Source organism: Pristiophorus japonicus, chromosome 17 (assembly GCF_044704955.1).
Source record: "Pristiophorus japonicus isolate sPriJap1 chromosome 17, sPriJap1.hap1, whole genome shotgun sequence".
Lineage (NCBI taxonomy): Eukaryota > Metazoa > Chordata > Chondrichthyes > Pristiophoridae > Pristiophorus > Pristiophorus japonicus.
In genome coordinates this window covers 14,919,270-14,944,735 of record NC_091993.1, presented here as the reverse complement: position 1 = coordinate 14,944,735, position 25,466 = coordinate 14,919,270, and the positions used below count along the sequence as shown (strand labels likewise).

Below are 25,466 nucleotides of genomic sequence, written 5' to 3'. Positions count from 1 at the left end.
AATTAACGGGGCTTTGCTTTTGTTATAGATATTCAACGTTAACAAAACATTGTATATGTCAACCAGTTGGAAGGAAAATCACTAGTTTCACAGAATCACTATATTTCATAAATATTGTTTCAATCCAACCCAAGCTTAATTTGAGAGAATAGTGTGGTGCTGTTATCCTCTGGATATGGGTTGGACCTTGTAAAGTTTGCTTCACATGGACTACGAAAGAAGAAAAAAAAAGCTTCATTCTGAAAATTATTGAGTTAAAAGAAATATTCTACCTGGTACTGCTAAAATAACCCACAAATAACATATTTCCAATTCCCTAGACTCTTGCTAGGATCGCACTTAAACTACTGCTTTTTCAGTTTTTCAAAAATTATAAAAACTTTATTGAGCCCTCATTTTTGGATCAATGTGGATCTCGCCTATTTGCAATTTGTCTTCCCCATTTCCAACAGAAACCAGAAACAGCACAGTATAAATTGCATTTGTCTGTCAGTACAATGTTATCAGTATTCTACCCTTGGTTACAATAAATAGTTCAAGCATGACAACCTGTGTGATATTTTTTGTCGAGGAATAACCAAAGTAGTATTTGCTATGGTGACTATTTGAGATTTGTGTCCAATCGTTATAGTGCTTTACCGAACAAATCTCCGGAGATACTCCTTTTCTGAACAGTTAAAGCGTAATAATATGAAGGCTGATTATCCATTTTCTACAGAAAGTAACCCTCTTATTCCAAATTCATATAGTCTGATACAATATTTTTTGCAGTTCAACTGATGTTGAAAACAAAGTGCCACAAAATTCAGGAGGAGAGCTGGCTGCACTTTACGCCACGGATTGATTACAAGCTTAGAAACAAGAGGCCTGAAGTTCTGCTTGTGTGGGAGGGTGGAATTTGGGTGAATTATCCAATACCCATAGGGGTGCTGAAATTTGGGGTAGAATTCAGATCTACCAGGTTTCTGCCCCATTCCTTCCACAAAAAGAAAGTCTTGCATTTATATAGCGCCTTTCATGACCATTGGACGTCCCAAAGTGCTTTGCAGCCAATGAAGTACTTTTTGAAATGCAGCCATTGTTGTAATGTGGGAAACGCAGCAGCCAATTTGCGCACAGCAAGCTCCCACAAACAGCAATGGAATAATGACCAGATAATCTGTTTTTGTTATGTTGATTGAGGGATAAATATTGGCCAGGCCACTGGGGATAACTCCCCTACTCTTCTTTGAAATAGTGCCACGGGATCTTTTACGTCCACCTGAGAGGGCAGCCGGGGCCTCGGTTTAACGTCTCATCTGAAAGACGGCACCTCTGACAGTGCGGCACTCCCTCAGTGCTGCACTAGATTTTTGTGCTCAAGTCTCTGGAGTGGGACTTGAATCAACAACCTTCTGACTCAGAGGCGAGAGTGCTATCAACTGAGCCACGACAACCCAAATTCCAGTCTGGGGGAGAGAGGTTGCTGGTTGGTGACTCTTCTACCTCCCCAAGTCTGCTTGAATCATTGGGGTGTAACTGGGGCGGTGGGAAGGATGGGGATTCCCTGGAATTTCACCCGGTACACCAATAGGGAAGAGTTAACACTTCCCAAGAGAAAGGTTCAGCCCGAGAGGAAAATGGATTACCTTTAAAAAGATAGCCATTTGTTCTCTTAATAGCAGAAAAATATAATCCTTTTTTCTTCAGCCATTCCCAGGCCTTAGGGTCTTCTTATCTAATTAGCTTGGTGCTCCTTCGGTATTTACTGGCATGACGGGACAGCCACCTCTGATGCACCAATACTCGCCTGCCCCAATTATGGAAATGAGCCTGTGTCCCCGCGACAGGGGATGGGGTCTGCTACGTTGCCTGTAGGCGGCCAGAAGTCCCGTTATGCCGCACTTCCGCGGAGCAGAAGTGGAGCAGGGATCTTGGAATTTCAGAGCCAAGATTTGCAAATTCCGGACAAATATAGCAAATTCCACAGTTTATGTCGCTATGAATTAAAATCACTCAGTCAGTCATTAATTCAGACAAATCGCCTTCATGAAAGGAAGGCAACAGATTATTTTCCTCGGTTGCAAGATCCTCAGAAGCTGGAGACTTTCTAAATAAAAAGGCCACAATTTAAGAAAAAAATCATTAATCCACCATTAGAAAGAATGGACCTTAACGTTTTACACCACAAGGTTAGTCAGTCAAACCTCAGCTGATCTTTGACCCTCTCCCATGGAGCTTCACTTATAGCATTGTTATATTCTGTTGCTTGGCGTACATCAAGACAAGAGCTGCAATGTAAGGCTCATCTGAAATGCTGGTATGATCCCTTACATCCCTAAAACAGTACCTTTTCTAAATAAAAATAGGAACATTCCAGTTTAATACTTATTTTTCCCCCTCTCCCTTCCTCTACTCAAGACGGATTCTTTTCTAGGGTACAGTTCCATGAGAAGTGGTTGCTTTCTGGTACTTCACCCAAATGGCAATTCACAGTATCAGCCGTGACTCAGTGGGTAGCACTCTTACCTCGGAGTCAGAAGGTTGTGGGTTCAAGTCCCACTCCAGAAACTTGAGCACAAAAAACTAGGCTGACACTGCAGTGCAGTGCTGAGGGAGTGCTGCACTTTCAGAGGTGCCGTCTTTCAGATGAGACATTAAACCGAAGCCCCGTCTGCTCTCTCAGGTGGACGTAAAAGATCCCATGCCACGATTTCGAAGAATAGCAGGGGAGCTATCCCCGGTGTCCTGGACAATAATCATCCCGCAATCAACATCACAAAAAGAGTTTAGCTGGTTATTATCACATTGCTGTTTGTGGGAGCTTGCTTGTGCGCAAATTGGCTGCTGTGTTTCCCACATTGCAACAGTGACTACACTTCAAAAGTACTACATTGGCTGTAAAGCACTTTGGGACGTTCTGAGGTCACGAAAGGCGCTATAGAAATGCAAGTCTTTCTTTTCTTTCGGGGTATCCCCGGAAGAATCAGGAGCGAGAACCGTGGTTGGTTTTTCACCCTCCCCAACCCAGGGTGCGGAGGTCAAATGTAGTTCCCCTACAGCTGCCCCAGCACAATACAAAGCAAGGCTCGAACCTGGTCTGTACTGTTCTGCCTTCTCCAAATAAAGGAAACCCCATTACTAGCTTTACAGGTGCATCATAAATTAAAGTAGACATATACTAGCAATAAGTAAATGTCTCAATAGGATGGCCTTTATTTTATAATATATCCACACTATTAAATTCATTGTGCAGATGGTATTTTGAAAAATTCTAACTAAAAGATAATTATAGTTTTGCTCTATGCCTCTGGCCAATATGCACCACTTGCATGAGTCATGACTTTAGCAATCAGATTTTTGAATCTTAAGTTTTTATTCAAATGCCAATCAAACAAGTTTATAGCAACACATACAACTAATCTACAATGACTCATAGGCAAAAATTTGTGGGGAAATGTAGTCAAATTGGCAACATAGTATTCCAATTATCCAATTTTGTAATGGTTATCTGGAGGTAAGAACTCCCGCCCCGAGTGAAAGGTCTACTCCTGCTGGTCCCATTACCGAGCCAGACATTGTCGCTAATTATCGACAGTATCCCCAAGTACCTCAGACCCTCCTGGGTCAAATACTCCATATGCCACAGCTGGCTGACTCTGATCTAATCTTTCAATGCCAGACATGCCATCTTAGTGAGGTATCCTCTTTCAACATATTGCTACTTTCTGGGTTAAACACATTTCACACCCAGAAACTGGTATTGCTGTTTCTTCTGTTCCTAATGGATTGCATTATAAAGCTGTATTTTTATATGCCGCCACCCGCCCCATCACTTATTTTGAGGCCAACAGCTAAATGAAGCCTGGAGCTCGTCAGGAAACCTATAAAAGCACTGTCTGAATATTCCAACGTGTCATCAAATTCTTAGGCTTTTTGTGTGACAGAGCAGTCACCATCCCAATCCCTTTCATAGCTCACAATAAGCCTGCGATTTTCAGTCATCGACTTCATCCAGAATCACAACCAGAAGGACTACCAGAAACATCATAGTGGGCAGTCCCTAGAGATCGAGGAAGACTTGCTTCCACTCTAAAAGTGAGTTCTCAGGTGACTGTACAGTCCAATACAGGAATTACAGTCTCCGTCAAAGGTGGGACAGACAGTCATTAAAGGAAAGGGTGGGTGGGGAGCCTGGTTTACCGCACGCTCCTTCCGCTGTCTGTGCTTGTTTTCTGCCTACTCTCGGCGACGAGACTCGAGGTGCTCAGCGCCCTCCCAGATGCTCTTCCTCCAGGGATTCCCAGGTGTTGGTGGGGATGTTGTATTTTATCAAGGAGGCTTTGAGGGTGTCCTTGAAATGTTTCCTCTGCCCACCTAGGCCTCGCTTGCCGTGTTGGAGTTCCGAGTAGAGCGCTTGCTTTGGGAGTTTTGTGTCAGGCATGCAAACAATGTGGCCCACCCAACGGAGCTGGTCGAGTGTGGTCAGTGCTTCGATGCTGGGGATGTTGGCCTGATCAAGAACACTGACATTGGTGCGTCTGTCCTCCCAGGGGATTTGCAGGATCTTGTGGAGACAAAGACTGGTGGTATTTCTCCAGCGATTTGAGGTGTCTACTGTACATGATCCACGTCTCTGAGCCATACAGGGAGGGCGGGTATCACTACAGCCAGAAAACTGGAATGTTAACTGGACCATAGTAGTTAGGACACCCGTTAAGTAATGGACTGTTGGGTGTGAGGAGAAGGTAATCCTTTGCTGTAATCCTTGAGCAGTTAACAAGTATCCTCCCCATCCCATTATGTGCAAAAAGCTCCTGCAAGATTTCACTCAAAGACTTTAGCTTCCAATGAGTCATGAATATAGCAGTTAATTCCAGTTTGGCAGCATCTACAGATACTTCGGAATGCTTGATAGCCACAGGTACAGTTTCAACCAAAAACAGACCAAACTGGTTATCAAAGGATCCTTCCACCAGTTGCTGCACAAATAACCTTTAGTACATCTATCTGACAACCCTTCCTTGTCATCTCATTTTTTTTTTAAATCACTTCGATCACTCCCTACTTGTTTTTGATGACGAGTCATAAGAACATTAGAAATATGAGCAGGAGTCAGCCATTTGGCCTGCTCCGCCATTCAATAAGATCATGGCTGATCTAATCTTTGCCGCAATTCCACTTCCCTGTCTGCTCCCCATAACCCTTGACTCCCTTATCCTTCAAAAATCTGTCTATCTCCACCTTAAATATATTCAATGACCCAACCTCCACAGCTCTCTGGGGGAGAGAATTCCAACGATTCACGACCCTCTGATAGAAGAAATTCCTCCTCATTTCCGTTTTAAATGGGCGACCCCTTATTCTGAAACTATGCCCCCAAGTTCGAGATTCCCTCAGCAGTCCTTTTCCTCCTATTGGTTTAAAATAATGGCAGCCAAATATGGTGACTATACCACGCCATCCCAGATTACTGAATCCAAGAGGTGGGCAGATTTTAGATTCATCTGTTTTTGCTCAAATCTACAATACCTCTCTCCCCACAAATAAAATACCACAGGCTGTACGTTTTTCCTTTTACCTCACAAATTGTTCGTTTCTGGTTCTCAACCAATCATTTAGGTAGTAAGTAAAGCTATAATTGAACAAAACTGTGCCAGGGCATCTGACAGTCTTTGTAATCATTACCTGCACCTAGTCATGCATTAGCGCTGGAGGTATTGATATTCGAGAACAGTTTATAAGGTCACACAGCTTTTTCTTCCTTTTGTCTGATCATATTTGACCAAACTAGCCTACCATCCTCCAAAAGTTTTGGTTTGATCAGCTAGATGCCTGATCTTTATGGAATCCCATTGCTACGTCGAAGAGGCTCCAAACCAAACGACTGAGAATTCCACAAAGGTGGCGTTTCCTTTAGCTTGATAAAGAATACACACTCTCTTCTCATAGGGACACACACCTTACCCAAGTGCAGAGTGCTTAGGCACAAGAGCCAGTTCATCGATGTCCCATGTGTGTGTATTAGGTCCAGAAGGCATCAGCCCCCACTAATCCAGGATGAGGTATTTCTGAAGTTGAAGGGAACGAAGGATTCTAATTTTTGCTTTTCTTTCCCTCCACTCAAGCTGTTCACCCAAATTACTTGGGGTGGGGGAGATGAGAAGACGACCAACAGTTCAGAATTGTGGCACTGCCTTCTGCATTCATTACACCCATCAGTAACAGCCATCACATTTAATTACATCTTCATGAAAAAGTTCCACGGTTAAAGCACATTTGCCAAATGTGATTTTTACAGCAGGACTTTGCAGTTTGCCAGATCTCAAATACAGAATATTACAGAATAGATTCCAATCGTGTGGTTACTGTAAAAATGCTCACCACAGCATATATGGAGCTGACTTGTCCGAATCTGTAAATAGTTCTAATGCTTGCTGTTAAGGGCTTCTTTTAAACCAGGTTTGCAAATGTATTGAACAGATCAACAATCATTTACCATATTTCAATACATTATTCACTAAAATAAATCACTTAGTAGCTACTTGAAGCAAAATGGGTAAATGAAAGGCAGAAGGTAAGTTCTATTTTCTGTCACCAGCTTCTCCAATCCTTAAATTAATTTAATTGAAATTTAATATCAACTCAAGAAATATCTGTTAATATTTTATATCAAGTCTTGACAGAAAAACATCAGCTGATCTTTGGCTTTCTGGTGGTGTTTGATTATAAACATTATTACATTCTGTTGGTTGTATTTTATCAGCGCATTGCAACACTTATGATTCACAAGAATCGCGAACATAATTATTTTTTTACGGTCCAGTAATGATCTAATAGGTACATCTTAAATAAATATTACTATCCTCAACTTTATAAATGTAGCTGCACGCTATCACAATAACTATATCTATAGCATGAGAAAACCTGAAAAATAGTTTTTAAAAATTAGATATTAACTCAATCTTTCCCAAAGAAAGTTCTGCTTTCTGCAAATTGCTCTAAGGAAGGGTCTGAAAGGAACTCAACAAAGACACTGGAGTTTTAACATGCTGTAGCTTTAAGTTTATGTAAAGGTCTATTTAGATGATGTGTAAAACTATACAGCTGTTTGAGAATTTGCACAGATTTAAGGTGATCGGCAAACAAACCAGAGGCGACATAAGGGGAAACCTTTTTACGCAACGAGTGGCTAGGATTTTGGAATGCTCTGCCTGATAGGGTGGTGGAGAGAGATTTAATAGGAGCCTGCAAAAGTGAATTGGATAAGTACTTGAAGGAGAAAAAATTGCAGGGCTATGGGAAAGAGCGGGGAGTGGCACTAACTGGGTTGCTGTTCGGGCACAACTTCAATGGGCCGAATGGCCTCCTTCTGTGCTGTACTATTCTATGATTCTAGTAGCAGCGTTGGTTTTATAAATAAAGTAAATTTACCTTTATCATAGATTTTTTGCATTAACTAATGTGTGGTTATATTTCGTGTTAGACCACAATTAGAAAAGGGTGTACAGTTTTGGGTTTCCCCATTATAGAGAGCAGGTAGTGTAGATTTACCAGGGTGATGTCGTCAGGGATGGGCAATTATCGTAACAAGGAATGAATTGAAAAACTGAAACTATTTCACTGGAATAGAGAAGGCCAAGAGGAGATTTAATAGGTTTTTGAAATGATGATGGGCTGTTTCTTTTCAGGGAGTGAATCAGTGATGAGAGGTCATCAGCTTAAAATATCCCGAAAAGACCAAGGAGAGAATTCAGGAGAAATGTTTAATGCTGCGGGTTGTTTTATGCGAGAATGTTTTGCATTGGGAATGGTTTAGCCAGGAACCACTTCAACTTTTAAGGGAAAAATGGATAAATGCTTGACGCAAAGATAAAGTGCTATCGGGAGGAAGTGGGGCAGTGGGATTAGTTTTGGATTCCTCCAGTAAAAGACCAGCACAGACATGATGGACTGAAGGGCCTCCTCCTGACCGAGAAACTTCTGGGTGTTGGGAATAATAACAATGGAAATATTTTCTTAAGATTTCCTTTCAGGAACTTACTTTTCCACTGGTCTCTTTGCAATTACTCACTGTGACTAAACAAATTCTGGTATACTTTGTCTATGCGCACAAAACATTTACTTGGGGATTGCATTTCAAGCTAATGTCAGGACCCTAGACAAAATGTCTCAGTGAACAATGCCGGATGTTATTACAGTCGACCATAGTTACAGAAAATGCCAGAGAAATCAGAGATAGAACAGCAGCCTAATCCACCTATTTATTTTCGCCATTTTCAACAGTACTAATTATTCAGGGATTCCTCTCACAATAAAAAAAATGACCACCGGCCCTCAACTCAATATAAACACTGCATTCTCTTCTGAACTAGTCAAACAAATCTACAAGCGAGGACAAAGTTGTTCATTTAAACAGAGTTACAGGACTCTTGCTCAAGTTTTAACCCTCCCCATTTCTTTCAGGCATTGAGTTACTGTCATTCGTCGCAAATTATTGAATTACTAATATCAAGTAATTTAGCTGTGAACTTTATACATCAGTTCAAGGCAAAGAATAAAGGTGGAAATACCCATTAATCCAAGGTTATCTATCCCTACCAAAGTCACATTATCAAACTCCCAGATTAGCTTTTAACATGAGTGAGAGGGATAGATTTAAACATGTGTGAATCTTACAAGACAAAATAATTCATCTTCTCATCAACTCAGGGCACATTAGTTTTATACTAACTGCACAAGCATTGCATTCCCTTGCAGGCTAATGACCCAAGTGAGATATGACAATTACCAGGTCTGCATGGGGATAGATGGTAATTACACAGGGTACTCTCCATTAGAAATCATCGATGCAGCCAGATCATTGTTTCCATATTCTGTAGATTGTTCCTCTGATAACATTTTAAAAACATGACTGGGTAACTCAATCGCACAGCACTACACTCATATATATTGGACCCGTGAGGAAGATCTCGCCACAATATGTGATCCTCACTCAATAGTTCTAGCCATTTATCTCACTAATAGAACTACTGTATCACTAACCCCGTCTACAGACTAAAACGAACGAACATCAAAACAGTTTGATGAAGGTGTGATGACTAACGGAAGCACATAAACGATGGGAATGTTGCACCAACGCACATTTTTCACCAGCGACTAATGGAATGCATGGGACTATTACCTGTTGGTTTCCTTGAGACCAATGTAGGCTTGGGTTATTTCACCTTGATCTTTCATCTTGCGCACATCCTCCAAGAGGCCCATCGGCTCTGTCATCGTCTCCTGCAACGAGAAGTCATCGAGAATTCCAGCAACATTCACAACAACCACTTCAGTGATCCCTCTGCTGAACAGAGCAGTTGCTCCGATACCGAATAACCAACAGCATTGAGTGGGACATCGTTAGGAGGAGATTCCCTTATTAATGAAAAATAAAAATCTGTAACATTGGTTTTCTTCTGATGATCTGATAGAAAACATTTAAAAAATTGTTCATGTAAGATTAAGAATTTAAATCGCAATAGTTAAGTCTGCCCTATAAAGTGGCAGCTTTAAGGCAAATGCACTTGCTGGGGACAATTTAAATTTTACTTGTGTGGCTACAACATCTCGTTTGTGGTATAAATATATTATTCCAGACCCCCAAATGAACATCATGGGGTCGATTCCCTCGTGGTCACTAAAGATGAGCAAAAAAAGTTTGTGCTTTTGTACTTGCACCGACATTTTGACTCGTAGCAGCAATTCGAGGAAAATATTCTCATATTCCGTCCCCATTTTCTGGAGAATAGAGTGCCTCACTAAAAAGAATGGTGCTGGTGTATAAGTTTTATGGTGTGCACGTTTGGGCACCTCTCGGGCTAAAACTCGAGCGGAGTACAAACAGTAAACTACCACAATGTGTTTCTGTATAAACATTTACACCCAAGATCCATCAGAGTTCAGTATTTTCAAAAACTTTAAAACTTTGCTTGATGCTATTTTCCCAAACTACAACGATGACGACCTCAGTATTTTTAGTCACGGTCTGTGCTTACTTCCTTCCATCAGGAAACCATGATTGAAATAGGCCTCTAAATTTTGGGGGGAAAATTGCGGTCGGAGCCTCCCTTCGGATGAACGCCTCCGAACCGAAAAAAAATCTATGAAAATACCGGGTGGTCCCGGAGGAAAGTAGGATTGCGGTCGGACGCCTTCATTCGCTGCGCAGTGTATGGGGACATGGCCTCAGGATATGTAAACACATCCCGGAATCACATGGGCCTGGACCACCAATCACTATCGAGTATTCTCATTGGTGATAATGGGAACTCTGATTTTACGAGCTCCCATTAGTATCAATGATAATACTCCCCTAAAACAAGAAACACAACACAATAAATAAAAAAAGCACCTCGCATATTTAAAATTAATTGAAATGGAATGTAATTAAATGTTTTAGAAAAAAAAATTGGGGGGAAAAATGTTTTAATGTGTTTTAATAGGGTTAAAAAGAAACTTGCCTTAATTGACAGGGTTTTTCTATGTTTTAAAAATCTTACACTGGTAAATGTAAGCTATACACCTGCCAGGTGTAAGAGTTTGAAGGACATTCGCTGGGCAAGAATTGGGCAAATAGTGCAATCTCTGCCGCGCGGATGTCCTTCTCTTGGAAAAGCTCGGCGCATGCACATCGCACCCCAAGAACCGGCATTTGCGAGGCCGCGCTGGGTCCGTGCACGCTTCGTACACACCCGGCGAGATCGCGTTGGGTCAGTGCACGCTTCGTACACACCCGGCGAGGCCGCGCTGGGTCAGTGCACGCTTCGTATACACCCGGCGAGGCCGCGCTGGGTCAGTGCACGCTTCGTATACACCCGGCGAGGCCGCACTGGGTACGTGCACGCTTCGTATACACCCGGCGAGGCCGCGCTGGGTCCGTGCGCGCATCGTATACACCCGGCGAGATCGCGTTGGGTCAGTGCACGCTTCGTACACACCCGGCGAGGCCGCACTGGGTACGTGCACGCTTCGTATACACCCGGCGAGATCGCGTTGGGTCAGTGCACGCTTCGTACACACCCGGCGAGATCGCGCTGGGTCCGTGCACGCTTCGTACACACCCGGCGAGATCGCGTTGGGTCCATGTGCGACTCGTACGCACCCGGCGAGGCCGCACTGCGTCAGTGCACGCTTTGTACACACCCGGCGAGATCGCGCTGGGTCCGTGCACGCTTCGTATACACCCGGCGAGATCACGCTGGGTCCGTGCACGCTTCGTACACACCCGGCGAGGCCGCGCTGGGTCCGTGCACGCTTCGTACACACCCGGCGAGGCCGCGCTGGGTCCGTGCGCGCTTCGTACACACCCGGCGAGGCCGCGCTGGGTCCGTGCGCGCTTCGTACACACCCGGCGAGGCCGCGCTGGGTCCGTGCGCGCTTCGTACACACCCGGCGAGGCCGCGCTGGGTCCGTGCGCGCTTCGTACACACCCGGCGAGGCCGCGCTGGGTCCGTGCGCGCTTCGTACACACCCGGCGAGGCCGCGCTGGGTCCGTGCACGCTTCCTATACACCCGGCGAGGCCGCGCTGGGTCCGTGCACGCTTCGTATACACCCGGCGAGGCCGCAATATTCAGCCCAAAACTGTCACTCTGCCGAATGCTTTCTCATGTGCGCCTCTCAATTGAATATTAATAATTGCAGTAATGGGAAGAGGAGAAATTCCAGCACAGTATCGATCATCCCTGGTGTCCTGTAATCCAGCACACGGTGCATGGGTTAGCTCTAACTTTGGCAATTTCCTCAGCCGCCTGATTGGCCATCGTACCTTCAGCACAGGAATCCCGTTTCTGCTGTTTATTTGGGGTTTCTGCCAAAGTTGCAGTGGCTGATCAGGAGAATCCCCGAGGAAATCCCAACACAAGTTTCCAAACTTTGCCCAACTACTTCCACACTAAGGATACAACGAAGCAATCCAGTGTTTAAAATGCTGGAGTCCTCAACCCTTTAAAGTTTTCATTTGACCTTTTACAGGCATTCGCAAAAGAATGGCAATGCCTTCACTCAACTTTACAACAGGTGTTTAGCGCCGATGAGCATCGTCGGGTGGATTTCCGTAAAAACCCAACTGGTTCACGGATACCCTTCAAGGAAGGAAAGCTGCCCTCCTTTACCAATGTCTGGCCTATGTGTGACTCCAGACCCACACCAACGCAGTTGACTATCATCTGCCCTCTGAAGTGGCCACGAGCAAACCACTCCATTGCATCAAACAGCTAGAAAGTAAAACTAGGATCAAACCGGGTGGACCACTCGGCTGTGAACCCACATCGAATCCGGACGGCACTGTGGGAGCACCTCCACCACATGGACACCAATGGTTCGGGAATCCACCACCTCCACCACCTCCAGGACGGGCAATAAACACTGCCCTTCCAATAATGCCCACATCCCAAGGCAGAATAGAAAAAATATCAGGGGATGCAGAAAGTGTCAAATTCATCTTCATTAAAACACCACAGTCGCAAAAAAGACACAGAAGTCATGCATAACATTTACCTTGTTTTCCTACGGGTGAGCGAGGGGTTCAGAGGAAAAACACAAAACAGGATGTTAGCACCTTTAAATCATTACTAGAACGGCAATATTAACCAAAATTACAAACAGAAGTTGTCCGCAGAACATTACTGGATTATTAAAGCACAAGTTTTACTTCCACATTAATTCAAAATAAGCAATCGAATAAATAAATGCGAAACATTAGGGGGTTGGAATTGCCCTGTTTAGCGATGCCTGTTAGCGCCTCCAGGGGGCGCCTCCAGGGCAGGAACCAGTTTTCACCCAGGGCGGGTTGGGGGGGGGGGGGGGGGGGGGGTAGGGATGCTGTCTGCTCCTGTGAAACTGCCGATATCACCGCGTGCCGACCCATTTCCGGCCCACGGCGGATATTGCCTTGCACCCCGCGAGGCTGCCACAAGCGGCGTCGCGAACCGGGCCGACCTCCGCTCGCGGGGCGGAATTTAAAGGGGAGGTCTGGAGCGCCCCAATGCCGCCACCTTGCCCGTTTGGCCTGACATCGGCCTCCCTTGCGTGGTCCGGCCCTACGTTCTGGGTGCCGGCCTGCGGCCTCACCATGCCGCCCTGATGGCCCGGTGGGAGGCTGTCAGAGACCAGGCAGAGTGCGCAGTGGCCCTCCCCTTTAACCGAAGTCAGCACTACGCGGAGCAGCCGTTGACCAACGTGCCCCATTCGTGGCCCGGAACCCGCCCCAAGAGGAAGCGGAGCGCGTGAGATTGCGCTCCGGGAAGTCTTGCCCCGAATCGGTTACTGCCCCCAATCGGGGCGCTGTGGAATTTCTCCCCTCAAGTATTTGCACGTCTTCTCCATCTATAGCAGGGTGCATCAGCTTTATGTACCTTACGCATTATAGCTTCCTTTTGGCTGACGAGTTGGGATCGCAGAATGAGAACCTCCTCCTTACGAACCTCCAGCTCTTCACTCGATGCATTCAGATGATCAAGCAGAACTTTGTACGCGGGAGAACCAGGGGCTGTAACTTGTGGGGAGCTCTTGTCCGTCAGAGCTTTGTGCAGTTCATTCAGCTCGTTCTTTAATTTCTTATTCTCCGATTCTAGTTCTTGCCTCTGAGCAATAAAACATGGATTGATCAATTAATAAAGATAAAACTAATCTCCACTGAATAAGTTCATGGAAGTTGAATGAAGTCAAGTCACAAATCCAGGGACTCAAACACTTGTGTGCAGTCCGGGGAAATAATTCCAAGTTCATTCCCGCTCCAAAACAAAATGCTGAATAGCTTTATATGAGCAGCAGGTGTGGTGGGTGGCTGCTGGGATTGGAACACTTCTATTGATTTGATAATATCAAAAAGGCTCAAAGAGCAAGTGCTTTGAAGACCCTTCCATTTCACACCGAATACAATTAGATTTGTGAAAATCATTAATGAGTTCAGTATTCTGCATACCTTGCGAGAGATGGGATTGTATTGATCTAATTTCATGGATCAGAGATCAGAAATGGTGACTTACTCGGTACTGCACTAGGTGTTATTTAAGCAGACGGTAATGCTCATGTGAATATTTGCTGTGTGCCACATGATCTGTGCAGCAGCAGTTTGGTTTTCTGCCACTAGGTGGAGCTGCTAGTCCCCTTTCATGGACGCTTCACCAAACTCCATCCCATTTCTGTAACTGTAGAGATCCTGTCGGCAGCATGGTCAAGCTGGCATTTAACCAGCAACCCAAGAATGGCTGTAACGAACAGTCCTCCACTCTGGCAGCGGAGTTATTGGTAGCAAAGGGATCGAGCCAGATGGGATTCACACCTCCAATCTTATTTCCCATAGTTAGGCTGCTGCCTAGTATGGAGAAATACAAAAATGCAGAAAAACTGGGTGGGTTTTCACTGGAACAGGAGAACATGGGGTGATTTTAACATTATGAAGGGATCGTACAGAATAGGGAGGTCTGGAATGATAGAAAGAGATACAAGATTAAAAGCCAAGTCATTTAGGACGGAGAACAAGATAAACTTCTTTGTTAACAGAGTGTTCGTCAATCCTTCTATTTGTCTCATTGGCATCAACTCAATGCAGCTGAAATATTGAAACAGGAGAAGGCCATTCAGCCCCTCAAGCCTGTTCCGCCATTCAATGAGATGATGGCTGATCTATACATCATAGGATACGACACATTATTGGCAGTAAAATAAACTGTTCCTGATTTCTACTAGTGGTGCGTGTGTGTAGATCACAACACAGACAGGATTAACAACAGATCACCCTGTGTTGAAATCTGAGAGTTTGACAATTTTCTTTCAGAAAAAGAACACGAATCGAACCACTTGCGCCAACATCTGGTGTCTCAGGGAAAGGAAAGGTGAACAGATCTGATGTATAGCAAAGGTACAGAATGGCAACGGACATTTCCTCTGTGATAATCCAAGTGCAACACAATGATGGCAAGGACAGCACGGTGAGGATTCGAAATACTGTCCGAGGGATCATTCTGAGTTTGGTAATGGTGCAGAAAGTTATCTTTCCCGCCCAACAATGCACTGCATTCGGGGCGGTGGGGTGGGGGGGGGGAGGGTGGGGTGGGGGGAGGAGGGTGGGGTGGGGGGGAGGGTGGGGTGGGGGGAGGAGGGTGGGGTGGGGGGGAGGGTGGGGTGGGGGGAGGGGGGTGGAGAGCTGTGAACATAACATAAAAACATAAGAATTGGCCGGAGCAGGAGTCAGCCATTTGGCCCCTCGAGCTTCCTCCGCCATTCAAGAAGATCATGTCTGATCTGATCCTGGCCTCAACGCCACTTCCCTGCCCGCTCCCCATAACCCTCGACTCCCTCATCATTCTATCTGTCTATCTCAACCTTGAATATATTCAATGACCCAGCCTCCACAGCTCTCTGGAGTAGAGAATTCCAAAGATTCTCGACCCACTGAGAGAAGAAATTCCTTCGCATTTCCATTTTAAATGGACGGTCTCTTATCCTGAAACTATGTCCCCTAGTTCTAGATTCCCCCCACGAGGGGAAACATCCTCTCAACATCTACCCTGTCAAGCCCCCTCAGAATCTTATGTGTTTCAATAAGATCACCTCTCATTCTTCTAAACTCCAATGAGTTTAGGCTCCATCTTTCTTCTTAAGTCAACCACTTCATCTCAGGAATCAACCTCGTGTACCTAGTGAGGCTAAAACTGCAGGTAAATTGGATTCCAATGAAAGTAGTTCAGTGAAAGAGGAATTGACAGGATTTTTACAATGCACCGTTTTCAAAATATCAGAGACTGGAAAGGTTTGATTATCAGAACTGCCTGGTCTATTTCAGGCGATTTCATGTTAATTCCTGGTATATTTCTCTCTCAATCCTGTAAGCTTACTGGATCCTGAATGGTAATCCTGATCACAATCCATGTTTTCTGTTCACTCCCTTTATTGCTAGGAAGCGAGAGCAGTTTCGCAACAAATGCGGATCCACTCGACACAGGGAAAAGGCTGTCCCACTATGTTTGGATATACAGGTACACTGGTGTCACAGTTCACCACTGAATGCTGAATGTAAAGAAGCAGCCACAACTGCTTTCTATATTGGTGAGCGTTACATTGGAGACCTTATACCCAGACCAGGTTTACAGAGAGGAAAGTTACACCATGTCGGAAAGGTGTATCGCCATCAAAAGAACAGTTGCTTTCCTTATTGGGGATGAAGTTAATTCTCTAAAGAACGAGATATTTTAACCAAGGTACGGCACAGACCACTGAAATGGGCAGCATTTCTCCAGGGGGAATAGGTGATATGGGTGACAAGGGCTCATTGGCTTCAGGCCCCCCTGAGCAAGGGGCATCCGTGAGTTTTCCCGCCTGGGGGAGGATTTTATCGTTGTGCTATTTGTAACAAGATAAAAACAGGGGCAGAACCAATGTTCCCTGTCATTGTGGAGGGTGCTACGCATCCCCTTTAAGGGGCGGTGCAGCCCAGTCCCATGGTCACGTGCACGATTTTTGCATTGAAAAGCCAGCTGTGTGGAATCCCTCACGCGGGCGCGCAACTTCAAGCGAACATCGAGCGGAACTTTGAGGTTCCATGGCACTGGCAGAGCCTCGTACCCAGCATGCGGAGGGAATCGAGGGATACGGGGATGAGGCGGGAAAATGGAGCGGAGATAGAGCAGCCATGATCTTATTGAATGGCGGAGCAGGCTCGAGGGGCAATAATGGCCTACTCCTGCTCCTAATTCCTATGTTCTTGTGCGACTTATTGGAGAATTGAGTGCTTCTGTCCACTGCCATTAGAGCGAGAAGATGCAAGGGGAACCATTTTCTGATGAGCCACTCACTGCACACCGATGGCTCGAAGCCCTGGCAGGCTCCACCCCAGCTTTCCAATTGCGATACACATAGAGCGCAAGGAAATTTCCCACCCCCCCCCCCCCAATCCCGTGCCCTGAAGACCCTGACCCAATGGAGAAAATTCTACTCTGAGTCGTCGGAAACCTACAGGAACGGATCACGCAACCTGAGCCACCTTACCTTGAGGGATTCGTATTCCAGCTCTGCTCCCCTGGCTTTCATTTGCTGATCCTCTGCCTCCTAGTTAGAAGCACAAACAAAACCCATGGGCTGACTGCGTAAAATGGAATTAATTTGCCACAAACGTGCAAGCAATTCTTTCACTTCTCACTGTTAAGGAGATACAACCTATATTTTCACATAGAATGTCCCATTTTCCTCCCAGAATTGGCCACAGGAAATATAGGAAAGCACGGGACCAGAAAGGACCCTGCAGTCTATCTGGCCACTCTCAGAAGCTAAATACCTCCATCAAATCTCTATCCAATTCGGCCTATAGAGGCGATATTAACTCGACCCAGTGGGCAGTTATAATTGGCCAGGTGACATACCTGCCGATGTCCTGCCTGGATCCCAATTTTAACCTGCTCTATTCAGCCGGCGGCAATGGCACCAGCAACAATCAGCAGGGCCCTTCGGAGTCCGATGGCATTATCGGGCCTCGACTGCAATTTTAACTCCAGCCTGGATGGATGTGCAACAAGCCTTTGCAGAACTCCCGCCAGGTGAAAACAGCGGGAGGAAGCGATGCTTCAGTTGTAGAGAGCCTTGATCAGACCCCATCTGGAGTGTTGCGTTCAGTTCTGGGCACCACATCTCAGGATATAGTGGCCTCGGAGGGAAGGTAGCGCAGATTCACCAGAACGATACCAGGGCTTATATGAGCTAAATTATGAGGACAGGTTGAATAAACGTTGTTTAGAAGGTTGAGGAGCGATCTGATCAAGGTCTTTAAAATGATGAAAAGGATTTGATAGGGTAGATAAAGAGAAGCTATTTCCTCTGATGGGAGAATTCAGAACAAGGGGTCACAACGTTAAAATTAGAGCTAGGCCATTTAGGAGTGAAATCAGAAAGCTCTTTATCAACATGAAGGGAAGGATGTGGGACTATTGACATTTTCAAGACTGAGATTGACAGATTTTTGTGAGGTAAACATCTCAAGGGATTCTGGATCAAAGGCAGGTAAGTGGAATAAAGGGAGGTTACTGGACGAGTAATCCTGAGGCCTGGACTAATGATCCAGAGACCCGAGTTCAAATCCCAGCACGGCAGCTGGGGAATTTAAATCCAGTTAAATCAAAATCAATCTGGAATAAAAATTGGTAATGGTGACCATGATTGCTGTCAAAAACTCATCTGGTTCACCTAACGTCCTTTACGACCGTGCTTACCTGGCCTGGCTTATTTGTGACTCCAGGCCCACGGCAATGTGGTTGACTCTTAACTGCCCTCTGAAATGGGAAGCCACTTCATTCAGGGCAATTAGGGATGGGCAATAAATGCTGGCCTTGCCAGCGAAGCCCACATCCTCTGAATGAATGAATTAAAAAAAAACAAAGATCTAATTGAATGATGGAACAGGTTCGAGGGGCTGAATGACTTACTCCTGTTCCTATGACAGGAAAGATTCGATAAGAGAGATAAGGGGAGAAAATCAAATTGTCTCTATGCTGTTCACACCTGTAAAATAAAATCCCCAAATGACTATGAGCCATTGCCAACTGTGGGCATGATCCATCTGTAAGGGTAAATTGTCCACATGCAACTCTGCACTACCCTGACAGTAAACAGCTATGTGGAAAGCCCTAAAGAGAGTCCGAAAAGAGCACTTTGGACAATGCTTCATCATTCAAAGGGGCTACCAACTTCCCTTACCCTGAAGGACAAAGCTCTGGGCCTTACCTTCGCTTTGCCTCTTAGTGCCTGCTCCTCCTTCCCATCCAGTTCTTCCTGCAAGGCCTGTTTCTCCTGCTCCAGCTCAGTCACACGCTTCTGTAGTTTCAGGAAGAGGGACATATCCAGAGCGCCTTTCTGTTCAGGAAATTCCTATTACAAACAGAACAATTCAGAATTAACTGGATCAAATGTCCCTCTCCGAGCAGTGGGACAAGGCTGGTTAAAGGTTAAGCTGAGCTCCCTCTGGCTCACTGTCAGTGAATGTATCGCAACACACAGAGAGGCTTTGGTACTTCATGCCTTCAAGCTCACTTTCCACTTCAAATAAGATCAGTTGGAGAGAATCAACATAAATCCTATAAGTAGATTATCTGGATCCACTATACAATCCCATCTAGACCATTCAAATTAATACAACTCTACCAGCGTTTTAAGCCGAAGAGAACAACCAGTGTCTCTATTGGTTAATTAGCACTTCTAAATTTGTGTGACTTTGTAAGAAATCGTTTGTTGTTGCAATGGACCTGTTGACCGAGAGATGATGTGAGTCACTCGGCAGATCCCAGCCCAGTCACCGAGAAAGACCCCAGAGTTACCCCTATATCAGTAACCGAGTGTTTCTTCAACGATTGCAAGTTGTTTTGCCACCACTGCCTTTCCAAGAAGCACACGTTGGCCACTGTGACAAATGCCTCACCATCAGTCCTAACTTGGCCTTTCACCTTGACTGACCCTGGGGCCCCTGGTTCTGTCTCTCAGGATAAAGAGTCGATGATGAATGGCACCAACCTCCGTTCTTCTCGTCACATCCTCGGATTCTCCGGGCTCGGAGGAAAGCAGAGAGTTGTAGGTGTACTCCGACTCGTTGCTGCTGTGTGTGGAGTCAGTCCTCCGGTGACCAGGCTTGGTAACACTCTGTAAATGGAAAGCGTGCAATTTCCAATCAGTTACTTCAACCTAACTCCAACCAAATCGAATCAAAAGTCATCCTTCAGTACAGAGCTTGGATACAAAGCGTGTGTGAAATAATGTCGGAGTTATTTATCATTAATATTGCTTGGCTAGTTGTACAAACCACACTTGGGAAATGTTTCCTCAGGTTTTAGAATTAAATGCAGTGATAATGTGTGCAATGTAATCCAATGGATATCAATATAAAAAAAACCAAGATATATTATTCTTTACTGCCAGGCACTAATGAGGAATTAATGACATTCTCTCCCCACATGTTTATGGTAAGGATTAAACTGCACTGTTAGAGTTGGTTATTCATGCTCACACTATGTTGACAAGGGAATAACAAAACAATGTTCTGTGATGGGGATTTATTAATCCCATTGTAGACCAAATTTGCCAGAAATAAAGTTGGTGCAAAGTCCTTTGAACGTAGATGCTGCAATTGTGTATGGGGGATGATCCTTCCCCACCAAAATCCAAGGAATACCACTGACTTTGCTCCCTTGAACTCTTCTTAAATATTTGTGCTTCTGCCTTCAAAGGCACCAAGCCTGGCTCCCTTGATGGGTCAGTGGGCAGACTGAGCATTATGGGCAAGGAAGCTGCCAGGCTTTGATCCCCAGTCTGTGCCGAGACAGCTGATCACAGCCGGGACAACAGTGGGGCATGACTCTTGGCCTCAGCGCCCTTGGCTCAGGGAGGGCGAGAAAAATAATCAGTTGTAAAGCCCGACAACGCTGTCTGACTAGGTTCACACTTGAGGAATTTGGCAACGTACCAGAGAGCACACGGTGCCTGTAGGACTGCCCACCAGCCAGATTCACAGCTTGCTGGGGTAGGCAGCGAGAAATAAAGACAAGGACCTTTCGGACAAATAGTGCCCAAAGATCAAGAACTTGTATTTCTCTAGCGCTCCTAATGTAGAGAAATGTGAAGATCACACAAGAGAGAAGGGGAGCAGGAGAGAGTTTGGAGAGGGCCGAAAGTTCAGGGTTCAAAGCAGCAAGGGAGGAGGCGAGGCAGAGGACACGGGCTTAGTGCCTGATAAAACGGCCAACGGTGGAGGGCAAGGTGAGAAGTAAACTGGTGTCAGAAGAGTGGAGAGTACGTGTTGGGACGTATGGCTGAAGGAGATTGCAGAGGGAGGAATGGGGTGAGGCGACAGAGGAATTTGGAGACAATGTTGGTCTGTTGGGGAACAGGAAAGCAGTGGAGCTTGGGATATGGGACTTTGTGCAGTAGTTTATGGAGAGTGCAGGCAGGGAGCATTTCAGCAGTGAACAGAATATTCATACTTAGCATTTCAATTTGCTGAATGGAAAGATATTGAAGCCACTTACGACCAAAGACATTTCCTCCTTCATGTTATCATAGCGCTCTTCCAGTCGGCAGAACTCGTTCAGCAGAGACTGGTACCTGGACCTTTCATCGTTAAGGTCAATCTCAAGCTGTTTGGTCTCTTCCGCCATCCTCTTCTCCATAGATTCTGCAACGAAATACAAGAGCGTTATATGAAACAAGAAGCGGCAAACATTCTCTGTACTGATATAATGCATTGATATTATTGGTAAACTCGGACTACAATAGTTTACTGTCTTGCCAGCCTATGTTTGATGATAGAACTTCCATGTTATACTTCTCTAGAAATGGAATGATATAGAAAGTGTAATGTTCAGTAGAGTCACTGAGTGGGACAGTACTTTGATGCAGGACACAGACGCCACAGACGGCACATGGCAAGCTCTACATTTTGGTTGTGATTTCACAAAATGTCACTGCTTCATGAGAGGGGAACAGCTGATTGCAGAAACAGAATTCTGATCTGACCTTCGCAGCCAGCTCAAGAAAACAATGGGCAAAGGCCTGGGAGCAAGCCACCTCTCAGCTACACTAAACTCGGGTTTAAATACGTTAATCCTAATGTTTTCGAATGATGACTCATTCGTGTGATTTGACCAACACGATTATGCAGCAGGTACTGGAAAGTTATTTTTTTTTGTACGATTCAGAAAAAGAAATCCGCACACTTGCTTTATGAGGTCAGAGTGTGAACCTGGTCTTTAAATGTGAGAGGTGAAACCAACAATCCTCAACAAATGAGTTTTGGCACCAAGGAGTCCCAATAAAATTGGGGTCGGGGGAACCCTCCAGTGAAACTGATGTCAGGGGGGAAACCCTCGAGTGGCTGGAGTCATATCTGACACAAATGGAGATGGTTGTGGTTGTTGGAAGGCCAATTCTCAGTCCCAGGACATTGCTGCAGGAGTTCCTCAGGACAGCATCCCAGGCCCAGTTATCTTCAGCTTCTTCATCAATGACTGCCTGTCCATCACAGGGTCAGAAGTGGGGCTTTTTGCTGTTGATTGCACAGCTCCATTTGCAATTCTTCAGATAATGAAGCAGTGTATGGCCACTTGAAGCAAGACCTGGACAGCACCCAGGCTTGGGCTAACAAGCAGCAAGTACTACTTGTGGCACATAAGTGTCAGGCAATCACCATCACCAACAAGAGAGAGCCGAACCAACTCCCCTTGATATTCAACAGCATTACCATCGCCGAATCCCCCACCATCAACATCCGGGGGTCACCATTGACCAGAAACTCAACTAAGATGACCACATAAATGCCTTGACTACTAGAGCAGGTGAGAGGCTGGTTATTCTGCAGCAAGTGGCTTACCTCCTGATTCCCCAGAGCTTCTCCACCACCTACAAAGGCACGAATCAGGAGCATGTTGGAATATTCCCCACCTGCCTGGATGGGTGCAGCCACGCCAACACGAAAGAAGTTCAACATCATCCAGGACAAAGCAGTCCACCTGATCGACAGCCCATCCACTCCCTCCAGCACTGGTGCAGGGTGGCTGTAATGTGCACCATCTACAGGATGCCCTGGGCCACGTCACCAAGATTTCTTCAGCAGCACCTCCCCAAGCCCACGACATCCACTACCTCGAAGGGCAAGGGCAGCAGGTGCATGGGAAGACCACCGCCTCCAAGTCACAACACCATCCTGACGTGCACATATATCGCCGTTCCTTCATTGTCGTTGGGTCAAAATCTTGGAATTCAACATTGTGGGAGTATCGTCACCACATGGACTGCAGCGGTTCAAGAAGGTAGCTCACCACCGCCTTCTCAAGGCAACTAGGGACGGGCAATAAATGCCGGTCTTGCCGGTGACACCCACCAACCAAAGAATGATTTTTTTTTAAAAGACAGAAGAATGAAATCAGAAAAAATAAAACTCTTTTGCTGATCAATCCACTTAAAAGGATAAAATTACTTTAGAACTTCTCATTGCAGAGAGATGTCCATTAAACAACAGTTTAAGATCAATACAGATTCTGTTTATGTCTTCTGCATCCGGTCTGTTTGAGATCAGACAACAGAAGGCAGCAAAGAGCAGACGGAGGGTGCATTGTGGGTTAATAGCAATGGGCACGTTCCCTTTAAGCTGCGCGGACGCACAGCGCTCAGCAGGTCCCGCGCAACCGGGGCGATGGCTTTTAAACAGAAAAAACGCGCAGACGCAAAATTTGAATGGCCCACACAGCCCGCTAAAGGTGCCACGTGGACCAAAGCGGGAGCGTTGGCGATGAGGTTCCACAGCTGAGTTGTGGCACTCGCTCACAGTACCACTTAAGAAAATACGTGGTTTTAAATCTTTAAAAAAAACACTACGACAATTTGTAAAGGACTATATGCTCCCAAATTATTAAGTTTATGGGGAACGGTAAGCTTAGTGGTATTGTGACTGGACTAGTAATCCAGAGGCCTGGACTAATGATCTAGAGACACGAGTTCAAATCCCACCACGGCAGCTGGGGAATTTAAACTCAATGAATTAACTAAATCTGGAATAAAAAGCTAGTTATAAGTATAGGTGATAATGAAACTACTGGATTGTCGTAAAAACCCATCTGGTTCACTAATGTCCTACAGGGAAGGAAATCTGCCGCCCTTACCCGGTCTGGCCTATGTGTGACTCCAGACCCACAGCAATGTGGTTGACTCTTAACTGCCCAGTGAAATGGCCCAGCGAGCCACTCAAGGACAATTAAAGATGGGCAATATATGCCGGCTTTGCCAGTGACACCCGTATCCCGTGAATGAATTAAAAAAAAAAAAAATTAGTTTAGGATTTTCCTGCAACATTCCTCTGTGGTACAAATGAACGTTTCCAGATTATGCAGCAACATCAGTCGGACTGCACCCTTTAAGCATCGCCTTCCATCGCCATGCTGAATTTCACCTGTTATCTCTTTGGCCTGCTCCTGGATTCGGCGATTCAGATCTTCTTTCTCATTCTTCAGCAAAGCATTCTGCTCTTTAAGCTGGGACACCATCTGTCAGGAAGGATAGGAAAGGGCAATTTTAATTGTTTTGCCTTTCTGCGCTGCTAATGCTGTACCATGTGACAACCTTCATATTCCCCACTCAATTTTGTAATCCTAAAACTCCCCATTCTGCTGGGCTGCCACATACAGTGTATTAATCGCACTCTCGGAAGAATGGAGGCCTATTCAGCAGCTGTATCAGAAATTGATATAATCATCTCTGAAGAAATTAGGTCAGTCATTGCATCTAGAAGTGCTTGTATTTATATAGTGAGGAAAAAGAGATTACCTTCTGACACTTAATAATTTGATTTTTTTTTAAGTAGTTTTCATTGGCAAAGCTGCAGAACATGCAGGAAACGCTCACCTGATCCGTTTCCACTTTGTATTTATCTGTCCTTTCTTCGAGACGTTTCTTCTTAGTCCGAGTTTCCTCGAGTTCCTTGCGGAGTATGGCGATCTCCTCCAACAGGCTAGTAATCTTGTTCGAGGATGCTTTGGCGTTTCCTTCGTTTACACGGAGCCGGTCGACCTCCGTCCGTAACTTCTCCGTCTCGTTGGTATATGTGTTCTCCAAAGTACTCAACTTCTCCAGCAGAGATTTCATCTCTTTGGTCTACATTGAAAGAAAGTAGGATTGTCGTCAGCCGCCCAGTGAGGCAAAATGTGAATTAAAGTGCCACCATTCAATCAGCTGGGGGATGGAAACTTAATCCTGAATGGAGTGAACCTATAATGGGTTCTTTGACGAGAACACATAGAAATATGATAAAGGCTTAGAAAAAAAGCAAGACCACTCACTATATGTATCCCTGTCAGAGAAAGGATGGGTGATCATATAAACAATATACATTATACACACATGTATATTATGTACAGATACTTTACCATGGTCATCTGTTCACTAATGTGTAGAGATTACTCCTCTACTGATCCCCCCCCAAACACGTGAGAGAAATTAGGGATACCTGAAAGGTATATAGTTATGTGAATGAAACAGTGACGCGAATAATACTGTGTTTAAATTATTGTACTGGAGCTCGAGACAAGTAAGGGGTTAATGCATAAGTTATGTTTTACTGGAACTGCACAAGTTTAGTTTAGTTTTCCTGGAAAATGAGTACGAGAAACTCTAGCCTTGAGATGACTGGGCCGGATGAGATAAGGGAAGACAATGCTCAACATGCTGTAAGGTCATAATTGGTCAAGTACAGAAAGCATGTGTAACGGCTAAGAAATGATCCCTGGCAGGTGGGACATGACAGGAGGGTTTGACCCTTTTTCCTTGGTTTAGACAAAGAACGCGACATGCCGTTGGGACACCTTGTTTTAAGGACAACCTCGATAGGTTAAATGGTCATGTCCATTATTTTACCCCAGGCCCACCTCTAAAAAGAGAATAAAAGACCAACAAGCCCTTAGTGCACACCATGAAGTAA

At 45.2% G+C, this 25,466-nt stretch overlaps 1 protein-coding gene across 4 annotated transcripts in view; it reads right to left on the bottom strand.

The window, feature by feature from the left end:
• Positions 1-25,466, bottom strand: part of myo5aa (myosin VAa) — a 203,929-nt gene that overhangs the window by 24,611 nt on the left and 153,852 nt on the right. For all 4 annotated transcript variants that reach the window (XM_070858409.1, XM_070858410.1, XM_070858411.1 and 1 more), the window contains 8 exons: positions 24,395-24,643; positions 23,943-24,036; positions 21,028-21,173; positions 19,520-19,645; positions 18,737-18,880; positions 17,012-17,071; positions 13,378-13,605; positions 9,164-9,264 (listed from right to left, as the gene is read on the bottom strand). In XM_070858409.1, coding sequence (XP_070714510.1) covers positions 9,164-9,264; positions 13,378-13,605; positions 17,012-17,071; positions 18,737-18,880; positions 19,520-19,645; positions 21,028-21,173; positions 23,943-24,036; positions 24,395-24,643 — 1,148 coding nt within the window. The remainder of the gene's footprint in view (positions 1-9,163; positions 9,265-13,377; positions 13,606-17,011; positions 17,072-18,736; positions 18,881-19,519; positions 19,646-21,027; positions 21,174-23,942; positions 24,037-24,394; positions 24,644-25,466) is intronic.